General features: G+C 38.2%; 1 protein-coding gene across 5 annotated transcripts in view; it reads right to left on the bottom strand.

Annotated features, from left to right (window-relative positions):
- CCDC141 (coiled-coil domain containing 141) overlaps positions 1-12,045 on the bottom strand; it is a 232,536-nt gene that overhangs the window by 133,716 nt on the left and 86,775 nt on the right. For all 5 annotated transcript variants that reach the window (XR_007155001.1, XR_007155002.1, XR_007155003.1 and 2 more), the window contains exon 6: positions 11,329-11,445. Coding sequence is in view for 2 of the 5 variants with exons in the window: in XM_047872361.1 (XP_047728317.1) it covers positions 11,329-11,445 (117 nt within the window). In the remaining 3 variants the exon portion in view is untranslated. The remainder of the gene's footprint in view (positions 1-11,328; positions 11,446-12,045) is intronic.

Below are 12,045 nucleotides of genomic sequence, written 5' to 3'. Positions count from 1 at the left end.
CCATCATAGGACATGCTATTTTTCAGCTTCAGAAGATAACGTGGCATTTGAGACCAAAGGGTGTCATGCTAAGTGAAATAAGTCAGACAAAGAAAGACAAATGCCACATGATTTCACTTACATGTGGCATCTCAAAAACAAAACAAATGATTAAATGAACAAACAAGAACAGAACACAGAAACAAACTCAGGAAATATAGAAAACTAACTGGTGGTTGCCAGAAGAGACAAGGGTGGGGGATGAGCAAAATAAGTCAAGGGAATTAAGAGGGACAAACTTCCAAGAAAAAAAAAGGGGAAAAAAGATGACAAAGAAACACTTTACTTTTAAGAGTAGGTAGAACTTAGGGGTGCCTGGGTGGCTCAGTCAGTTAAGCCTCTGACTTTGGCTCAGGTCACAGTGTCATGGTTTGTGAGTTTGAGCCCCTTGTCAGGCTCTGTGCTAACAGCTCAGGGTCTGGAGCCTGCTTTGGGTTCTGTGTCTCCCTCTCTCTCTGCCCTCCTCAACTAGCACTCTGTCTCTCAAAAATGAATAAATGTTTTAAAAAAATTTTTAAAAATAGCAGGTAGAAGTTAGAGGCAGCGTTGGGTTTGGCCATTCTGCAAATCACCTCACTTTTCAACATTGCCTGAAATTCCACTCTTGTGTTTAGATTAATAAACATTTACTTTAAAAAATTAGAGATGGGATGGGGTGGTGGAAAATTTTAAGAAGAAGAAAAACAAAAGTCATGGATTGTTAAGAAGGTGGCAGACATTCACACATTAGTGTAGGTCAGATTTCTTTCCTTCTAACACTGCATCCATCTTTCACAAAGTTTTGACCATTATTTCTCTGTTGCTTTAGAATCAAGTCTTCCTATCAAATTATGTTTAATCCATAATTATGTAGTAGAGAGAATGACTCATGACCTCCCAGCCAAACTGAAAGTCACTTACAAACCACAGCAATTTAGAAGTCTGGCAAGTGCCAACATGGGGTAACATGTTGCCGCCAGCTTTGTTTCTAATAGAGTCATCTACTGACCCAACAAATGCTAGGTGTCCCAGATTCCTCTACTGGATGCTTCAGGAAATCCATAAATGAATATGTCATGGCCTTGTTTTAGAGAAATTCATAGCCGTGGAGAAATCAAACATGTGGAGATACCAGACATGTGAACAACTGAAATGCCAGCAAGGATGGAAAAGTTGCTTTAATTAAACAACAAGCAATGCTCTGTGAGAAAAAGAAGGGAGGGGTGCCTGGGTGGTTCAGGTGGTTAAATGTCTGACTTCGGCTCAGGTCATGATCTCACAGTTCGTGGGTTCAAGCCCCACATCCGGCTCTGAGCTGAGAGCAATGAGCCTGCTTGGGATTGTCTTTCTCCCTCTCTCTCTGCCCCTCCCCCACTTGCTCTCTCTCACAATAAATAAAAATAAACTTAAAAAAATAATAGAAGGGAAAGGCAAGTGCTGGGAGTATCCAAGAGCTTCCCAGAGAAGGAGTCTGGATTGACACTGTGTCCCAAGGTCATCGGGCTAAGATTTGCATAGGGCTCACCGTCTAGGCTGGAATGGAGACAGAGCTTTAGATAGACCCTCTCTGCCCCATGTGCTGACCTCAAAATATTGTCTAGACACCCTAAATGTGAATGCTACTCTCTTTGTTTTGCTTCTGGGCTAACTTCTGTGGGGCCCAATCTTGAATTACATACCGAAGTCTGTTTACAGCTTCTGTCTCCACTTAGCTTTTCTGACTAAGGCGTTTAACACTTGCCCCTGGTTTCATTTTTGAAGCACACTCTGTGTTCATTCTCCTCCTCTTCCTCTTTGGTAACCAAGCTGACCTCAGGCTATGCCTATTTTTTTTTACCTTCACTCTTCCCATGTCAACTCCAACACTATCACTTGCAATTAACTTTGAAAAGAAGAAGAAAATGAGGGGAAAAACTTGAATGCTGAGAGCACAGACTAAATCAAGACTAAAGGTGAGAACAAATGTGGAAGGCATGGAAATGATAAGAAGGGTCGGTTCCTGGGGCACCTGGGTGGTTCAGTCGGTTAAGTGTCTAACTTCGGCTCAGGTCATGATCTCGCAGTTATGAGTTCGAGCCCCTTGTCGGGCTCTGTGCTGATGGCTCAGAGCCTTGAGCCTGCTTCAGATTCTGTGTCTCCCTTCCTCTCTGCCCCACCCCCGCTCAAGCTCTGTCTCTCTCTCTCTCTCTCAAAAATAAACAAACAGTTTTAAAAAATTTAAAAAAAAAAAAAGAAGGGTCGGTTCCTCCTGAGAACAGTGAGGGAAGCACCTGTTCCCAGCCTCTCTCCTGGATTTGTCAAGGGCCATCTTCTCCCTGTGTCTCTTAACATCATCTTTCCTCTGTGCATGTCTGCCTCTGGGTTCAAATGTCCCCTTTTAAAAAGCTATATAGGGGCGCCTGGGTGGCGCAGTCGGTTAAGCGTCCGACTTCAGCCAGGTCACGATCTCGAGGTCCCGGAGTTCGAGCCCCGCGTCAGGCTCTGGGCTGATGGCTCAGAGCCTGGAGCCTGTTTCCGATTCTGTGTCTCCCTCTCTCTCTGCCCCTCCCCCGTTCATGCTCTGTCTCTCTCTGTCCCAAAAATAAATAAACATTGAAAAAAAAATAAAAAGCTATATAGATCTAGGATCCACCCTAATGACCTCATCTTCACTAATTGCTTCTGCCATCACCCTGTTTCCAAAAGAGATCGTATTCTGACATGCTGGGTGTTATGACTTCAACATAGGAATGTTGGGAAAGACAATTCAAGCCATAACAGTAGCCAAGGAAAAAGTGGAATAGTATCTTAAGGGTTGAGCAGCAGTGTTTTGTTTTTGATTTTGTGACACTAAAATGTAATTGAGAGAAGATGGGAATGGGTGACTGAAAAATGAGGTATTAAGAAGAGAGACTCAAACTGAAGAGATGGAAAAGGTGGGACCTAGAACAGTGGACAGAGGCTTAGATTTGGAAACGAGGGGATTTGGAAAAGAGGTGGAAATTTCAGACAACAAGGGCAGAGAAGAAAAGAGTCAAGCAATTTTACCTTTTGTGGCTGAGTGACTCTGAGGTTAAGCAAAGCCTGTCCGGGAGCTTTAAAAGAGGATGAAAGTTTGTACTGGTTATTATGGAGAACAGAGCAGGGAGTTAACAGATGATAAATAAAGGAATTCATGGGGCGCCTGGGTGGCTCAGTCAGTTAAGTGTCTGACTTCAGCTCAGGCCTGGAGCCTGCTTCGGATTCTGTGTCTCCCTCTCTCTCTCTCTCTCTCTCTCTGCCCTTCCCCACTTGTGTGCACGCACTCTCTCTGTTTCTTTCTCAAAAAAAAAAAAAAACATTTAAAAATAAATAAATAAAGGGATTCATGAGGCTAACCGATAATAGGCCATTTCCTTTTAAATAGATCTAATCAGAAAATTCTGCAAATGTTTCATCTTCTTTCAGAAGTAGAAACAGAGAAAATGAGTGATTGAGTTTACTCACAAGTAGCGCTGGTGGCCCAGGCTGAAGACTATGAGGAGGGAAGCCAGGAAAGGGCAAAAGGAAAGGGAGTGTGGGGAGAGCAGGGTCAGATGATGCTCTGGAACCAAGTGCAGCCACAGGACTGGGAAGCTGAGGTGAAGGCCTTTGGAATGATGAACATCACAGAGATCTAAGGCCTCCGTATTGAAAGTCTCCAAGTGGATGCTGAAGTGGAATAGAAAGGTTGTAGGGATTTAAGGGGTGAGTGTGTTCAGCCATAAGAAAATGCTTCTCTGGTGTCTGCTTTAAATCGACTCATTTTTGCTATTATGATTATGATAGCAGTATTACTTTGAGTTGTAATAATAGTTTAACCATACAAATCCATGTTTTGTGGAAATTTCATTTAAGGGCTAAATGAGGAAGAAGGTGGAGGAGGAAAGGAAGAGAAGGAGAAGAAGGAGGAAGAGGACAGGGAGGAGGAAGGTGGATGGTAGTGGGGGGTAGGAGGAGGGAAAGGAGGAGGGGGAAGGGAGGGGTTGGAAGAAAACGTATAAAGAATTATTGTAAAAGTCATAAGTAAAAAAAGAGGGAGAGGAAACTTTTTCTAAGCCTTTAAACTTAACGAGCTGGTGAAGATTCTGTAAACAAAACGACAGCAGGTAGTTTTAAACCTGGTGATCATGGAATACAATGTTCTTTATTTCCTTCCTTAACCCACCTCTTTCTTAGATGGGCATAAACATTTCTGAGGGACTTTCGAAATCAAATTTCCCCTAGAAATGAAAGCATATGGTTCACTAAGCTTTAAATTAACCCACAAGTTAAGGCTCCAGTAAGTTTACCAATGTGAAAAAGCCCATCATATTGTAGATTTTCCCAATGCTTACAGGCAAATGCAGTACTATTTATACTTATTTTGCCTGTTAGTAATGAAATTGTTTCTAATTTATGTTCTGTAAAAAGTGACATCTGCTTTTAATTGGGAAGTTCATTAAAAAATCAGACAAGTAAAACAAATTATTCACTAAAATGAAGACAGAGGAATTGAAATGCACTAATGCAGGTGCCTTTACTGTTTGGGGACTCACTTAATTTCTGCCTTGAGACATTTCAGACCCAGATCCCACTTTATTTTTTCCATTACATAAAACATTATAAAAGAAACAAACTCTGCTTCATTTTATACATTTTCCTTATAATCACCAGAGATGATGTAAGCTGACTCGCTGCAGCAGTATGTTTTATAGTGGTTTTACCATTTTCTCACAGACCTTCAGTGAAAGAATTTGGGGATGTAATGAAAGTTTAAATAGAATAGTCAGCTTCTTTATACAGGTTAATACGTGCCACAATGAGAATAAAATGATGTGTGATATAGGTATATGGTTTAATAACATGTAATCATTAAAATATTTAAAATATGCATTTCAATGGAGAAATGCTTATGATTATAATGCTAATTGGAAAACTCACAGTGCATACATACATAATTTTGTATATAAAAACATATAGTATATTATACTCACATACCCAGTTTGGGGATATTCAATTTTATGTATATTTTCTATTTCCTTCCCATTCCCATCCACATCCACACAGTGTGGCTTCACATTTCTTTAGTTTTATGTATATTCTAATTTTTCTAAAATGAAAATGTATTATGTAATCAGATAAATAAAACAATAAACATAATATTTTTAAAGAGCCGCTTCCTTGTAGTGGCTCTACTGATGATAATTATGCATTTAAATTATTCAAATAAGCTTGCAAGAGATTCTGCTTTACTTTCTTATCTTATAGTTATAAATATTTTGTAACTTTAAACTTGGCTTTTTCCTCTAAATATAGTTTATGTGGGACTTAAGGACTGGTATTTTTTAAGATCTCCAAATAATACTTTTTGAAGGAACTTGAAGCTAAGATCACAAATCCAATTTATGAAATCACTCAGCAACAACTGGAAAATATTTTCAATGACTTGGAAAATCGGATTAGATGACGAATCATGGAAGATGGTTTTAATCTTGAACTGAGGAATGTGAATTCTACTATATGAAAACATTGAAGATGATATTTCTATACATGTCAGAATACCAAAGATCATTGTTAGCCAAGGACTTCATAAACAACATATAGTCATCTGGAAAATTAAGGAGAATATGGACATACAGGAAATAAATGGGAAAACCTCTAAGTCAGTGCCTCTTAAACTTTAGTGTCAATTCAAATCCTCTGGGGAAATTTGTTAAAATGCAGATTCTGACCCAGAAGGTTTAGTGGTTAGAGTCTGAGATTCTGTATTTCTAAGACTTTCAGATGCTGCTGCTGTCTGTGGGCCACATGTTGAACAACAAGGCTATAAGTCTCTTTTAAGCCTTCAAGATGGGGATTGGAGTGCCTGAATGGCTCAGTCAGTTAAGCATCAGACTCTGGGTTTCAGCTCAGGTCATGATCTCACAGTTTGTGGGATTAAGGCCCACATCAGGCTCTGCATTTACAGCATGGAGCCTGTTGGGGATTGTCTTTCTCTCTCTCTCTCTCTCTCTCTCTCTCTCAAAATAAATAAATATATTAAAAAAAAAAACAAGGCATGATATCCTCAATCTCAAAAGACATTACACTCCACCTAAAGTTGTTCTCATCAAAATTGAAACACTTTCTAAGTGACTTTCCTGTCTTCAGTATCACTCCCTCTCATTCTGATTATTCACAGTTTCCAAGGTAATCTTCAAAAATGCAAATCAGTTTCACCACTACTATACTTGGATGGTACAAATTGCTCATCATGTCTCTAACCCAAATGCTTACAGGGGCTGGGCACATAATGTGAATGAGGTAAAACAAAGGTGGGAGGGGAGGTAGTAATGAGGAACGGTAGGGACTGTGGCAAACTGGAGTGCATATGTCTTCTCTAAAGGAAATAGCTATTACAGGGCTCCAACCAAGTGTTGTTATGTCTATATGAAAAGGTGAGCCTGATATTACCACATCTCCCAGTTTTTTTAGAAGGAGAAATCTGGATTGATTTTTTCATAAAAACATAACCATTTTAAGATTGACAAAATTAATTAATTTGATGACCCAAACTACCTAGAATCTCTGAGCACGAGGTTCAGATCTCAGTAGTTTTTCAAAGCCCAGGTGTTTCTAGTATGCATGAACTACAAAGGGTCTGAACTAAACCAAGCTTTGAAGAAACAGAAGAGGATTAATAGCCTACCACAGTGGTATGAGAATTACTTTAAACTGAAAACATCTAAACAATCTGCAGTCACAGAAAGAAATATTACCTAAACTTAAGCAAAGTCTCCTGAAAATATCACTACCATTGACTCTCTTCCCAGAGAATTTCCTAATTGAAAGAAGACTGACTCTTAGTACCAGGAAGTATAAATTCAGCTGCCATAAACTCTCCCACTGGGAAACTTCCAGCCAGGAAGAATACAAACTGCCCATTTCATTTACATCAAAAAGCCCAACAGAACCTTCCATACCCTTCCACTGGGGCCCTCAGCCCCCACCCCCTTTTTGTTAAATTGATATACATAAACCTGAACTTCTGGCTATTCCACAAATTTTCCATTACTGTGATCTCCCATGCATATATGAAAATAAACCTTGTCTTTACTCCTGTTAATCTATTGTCAATTAATTTGTAGGCACCAATCACTGCACACAAATTGGAAAAGTTTTCCTCCCAATAGAAGTTCAAGTTCATTCCTGAAGGCAGTTCTTATATGAACATTATTTCTGATGTATAGGAGAAGGAATGATTATACCTCATCAAAAGAAATAATAAGGAAGTATTTATTTATATACTATGTTAACACATCCTAAAAACAACTGTGAGCTCCAAAGTTTGAATTCAAGCCTTGGGGAATCAAATTCATATATGAGAAAATCTAGGAGTATGTAAGGCTCTTAACCAAAAGGTGGTTTATAATCATCAATGTCTGCTATTTCTTTATCTGCGACATATGTAAAAGGAAAATATCTTTCTTATTTGGTAAACAAAGTATAATGATTTAATACAATTTACTCATAGTCAAAGATTATAATAAAAATTCCTTTTGTTCAATTATTTCAACACATTCTGAATAAGGTATCATATTTATTAAGAGATAGGAAGTTTTCCAAATTCCTATTTGAATATATTCCAGTGAGAAATGATAGAGGCATTTTCAAAATTTATTTAGAAAGAACTTACTGTGTAGACTAACAAGCAATACAGAACAGCTTCCTGCTGTTCAATTTAGCTGTGGGGAGCAGAAACACCTACTTTCCCTGTGTTACCAGATTATTTATGAGTTTCACTAATAAATCCCCAGCTTGAGGCCTTATTTATACATTAAACCTCCTTTGAAAGAAACATTCCCCCTTCCTTTCCTCATACCCATACCCAAACAAAACTCCAAAATATAATATGCCAGTTCATGCTTAAGGTCATATAAAATTGGAATCCTTCCCTAAGAACAAGGAATGAGATGGTTGAAAAAGGACACATGAAAACTATTTGAACATTTACACCATTCATGGGGAAAGAAAAACATTTTTGAGCCACTACTAAAATGTGGGTGCTTTCACAAATATTTTTTTAATATGAAATTTATTGTCAAATTGGTTTCCATACAACACCCAGTGCTTATCCCAACAGGTGCCTTCTTCAATACCCATCACCCACCCTTCCCTCCCTCCCATCCTCCATCAACTCTCAGTTTGTTCTCAGTTTTTAAGAGTCTCTTAAGCTTTGGCTCCCTCCTTATCTTTTTTTTTTTCTTCTTCCCCTTCCCACAAATATTTTCTAATTGAGTTTTCACACCTCCTCATTATAGGTGAGGAAGGTAAGGCTAAAAGACATCAAATGCCCCCAAAGTTACACAGCAAGTGACAGCAGAGATTTGAGCCATTTTTAAAATGTGGACATAACCCATTATAACATTATAATCTATTTTTTAGAAAACTTGTTCATCCAGGTAGGAAGAGGGTCAGTCAGTCCAAGGTAGCTAAGGAAAGTATCTAACCCGCAAATGTTGGTAGGTCCTTGAAGAACACTTAACACCGTAAATAAGACTAATTACACAGGGCCCTGAGTTTAGAAGAGCCCCATGCTTGGTTTAATGCTCTGCTGTTGCTGTATTGAAATCTCAGCAATTTATTAAGAAAGGCCTCTACATTTTCACTTTACGATGGGCCCTACATATTCTGTAGTTGGTCCTTTTTCTAAAGGCCAACAAAGTGAGAAGAAAGTTTATAGATATGAGAACTTTCCATGAGGAACCAAAAGGTGGTTGGGTCCCAGTGTCAGGAGCATATGTCTTAGAATAGAATAAAGTTAGACACCCTGGCAGGAGATATGCCAGGGGACAACTTTCTGGGTTTGACGCTTTGTTTCTGCACCTACTTGGTCAGTGCTTGTCAATGTACCATTTTTGGGACAGAAAATAGTGGCTCCAGTCCAGTTCCCTCAATACAAGAGGGAAGAAATAACATCAAGATGACACTGGAATCTGACCAGGTAGATGGTTACTATATGAGAGATAATCAAACTGATCTGTTTCTTAGTGAGCCCTCTCTAATTCTCACTAAGTGAAAGGGATAGAACTTAACCCCGGGAAATGGGTCTTGAAACAAAGCAGGATTGAAAGTCCAATCAGTGGGAGGTCCTTCAAGGGGTCCCCTTCTTTGTATGTGTCTGGGGTAGAGGGGAAAACCAGGAGTGGTTGAACCCTAATTGAAACAACAGAAGCTCTCTGCACTCAAGGGCACCCAGCCCCTTCCCCCCCACCCCAACTCATCTAGAAGGGGTCAAGTTAGACCACTAGCTTTCACTGCCTCACCAGTTAGACCACTAGGTTAGACCACTAACCTTACCAGTCAAAAATTGCTGATATCCCAAGGGAATATTAACTAGAGAAAAATAACATCTGATGAGCACACACAACACACTGAAATACCTGAATCAGAGGAAGTAGAATTAAGGCCCTGGGCAGATCAAACATTTAATATATGAATAAAGTATATCTTAAGATATAAAGAAGAACATTAGATAAATGAAGCAGGACAAAACAATTACAAAGATGAATCAGTGTGAGGCAACGGCATGAAAAACGGAATCGCTGAAGTGAAGAACTTGGCAACAGGGCTGAATAACAGAAGAAGTTCAGTAAAAGCACCCATGAGCTAGAAGGTCAGGCATTAAGAAGGGATAAAGAAATAGGAGCCAATTAAAGTTGTGAAAGATAGAAGTAGAACATTACTATCTATATGAAAGAACTTGTCAAAGTCCTGTAAGAACTGAGGTTATAAGTCAACAAATACTTTCTCCAGACTGTGAGATTTTCCTCAGGGCTGTGAGGAACCATGTATTACAGGGAATAAAACTCCAAGTATGTCTAAATTTTGTGAATAAACCACTTTTGTTTGTTTTAAAGGAGGCGACAATTCTGTGCAATTCAGGTCATCTCTTCGGCTTAGCATTTAGGGATTTTGATAGAATTTTCACTGAAAAACACTTAAGAGTTTGACACCCAGAGAATAAACTGCTGTTTAGCCTTAACAACAACAAAAAATAATAATAATTTCCTAAACAGATAAACCAATTGCGGAAAAACTTTAAAGAACTTTAAAAAATCATCCCCCGTAACAGTCTTCTGTAATTGAATCTTTTATCGATCAGGCAAATATTCAAACCAAACACATGGGATACCTATGTATACTGCAGTGTTCAGAGAGAAGCCATAAATAAACAAACAAAAGCATCATGATCTCTCTGAGACTTCAGTCCAGATAAATGCAGTCTACTGCTTCCCCTGACTGTACCCCTCCCCATGCCTGCTGCCAATCCCACCCTTCCAAACATGTAAATATTTATTTGGTTTGTCTTCCTTAGTTTCAACCCCTATCTAGTAGTGCTTGCCCATTGTTTTCCAGAGTTTCAAGACTTGCTGTATTCTATAGCTATCAACCACCCAAGATATTAATAATAGAAAGTTCTCTAAGTCTTGATACTGATTAAAGTTTTCACTGTTCCCACTCAATCTACTACAAATGAACTTTTGTTTCCTTACAGATTAAAATGGGGCACGTGTAAAGAACTTTGGAAAGTATTTATAGACCCCACACATACAAATGAATCAATTTCCAAATAACAAGACGCCAGGGGGAGAGGAGCCCCTCTACACAGCCGGCCACTCTGCTCATCTTGCTTTCAGTATCTCATGATTCCATTTTGCACATTCCACATACCTACAAGTGGTTGACTGGCCAGTAGCCATTACTTTTTTACAAAAAGAAGAAATGTGAAACAAGTCAAGGAAATGGGGAAATATAAGTGGGAACAGCAAGAAACTATACCCGGAAATCATAAAAGTGATAGCATAATGAGACTTCAGTGTAGGGAAAAGATTTTTTTAGAAAGCTAGAAGAATGTAGTTTGAGAGTTTGGTCCTTGGAGCTAGACAAAACCTGGAATCAAATTTCAGCTCTGCCACTGACAAGATACATTACATTGGTCAAGTTACTTTGCATCTCCAAGCCTCTGTTTTTTGTTTGTTTTGATCTCTAAAACAATACCTACCCCTTATGGGTTTGTGATCATTTATATAACGCATCTCTTGAATACAGTGTCTGATACATACTAACTATTCAAAAGAAGATAGTTATTATTGTTGTAGAGGCTGTTTTGTTGGTTATTATTCTAGAAGCCCAGTCAGTAGGCAGTGGTATTAGCTAATGCTATCAGAATCTTTTCTGTGTAAATAGTGATTACTCAGAGAGAGTTTTGGTATTTCTCTATATTACCTACAGAAGTGTATTCAAAAGAAGTCTATGCATTTTTAAATTATTTTTTAATGTGTCTCTTACCTTTGCTTTTATTATCAATTCCTCATGCTTACAGATTAGTTCCTCATTATCTGAAAGTGATGAGCCCAGACTTTGTTCCTGCAAATCTTTTATGGTTTTCTGAAACCAACAAGTAACCTAGGTAAGAAGCAACAAAGAGAAACCAAATTTCAAGTGATTAGAAAAGGCAAGTAGAAATTCAGAAGTATTTTCTTAATTTTTCAAAACTTAAGCTATTTCAGTCTCTTTTTACATAAGCTCATTTCACATGTTAAATTCATATGATTGGGTTTTTATTTTTTCTTCATTTCAATCTCTACATAAGAGAAAAAAAATAGGGCAATTCCTGAAAAGCATGAAAATGATATATCAGTTCAGTAGATTACACGGAATAAAGAAAATAATTCAAAAATCTGCTAACAACAAAATAGGTTCCTGCAGTCTATAAATCATGCATTCTTTTAGGATATAAATCTTTTCTGGATAAGAATATGAATGTGAGTATAGTTACTACATAAACTCACATGAAGCTATTAAACAGCATATGTAGAATTATATTTCCACTCTAAAAAGACAATGCAAAAATACTTAGTTTGTTGCAATTGCTGAAAATCTGTATTCAGAAAATGGAGAAGTTTTTAAAATTCTGTTGATATAGTAAATAGCTAAGGGCATGACTCACATTCATTTAGACTTGATTTATAATACATGCTTTACACAGGGTTGAAACAACAAATA

Source organism: Prionailurus viverrinus, chromosome C1, assembly GCF_022837055.1.
Source record: "Prionailurus viverrinus isolate Anna chromosome C1, UM_Priviv_1.0, whole genome shotgun sequence".
NCBI lineage: Eukaryota > Metazoa > Chordata > Mammalia > Carnivora > Felidae > Prionailurus > Prionailurus viverrinus.
The sequence above is the reverse complement of the archived record's forward strand: the minus strand, read 5'-3'. Positions and strand labels throughout refer to the sequence as shown.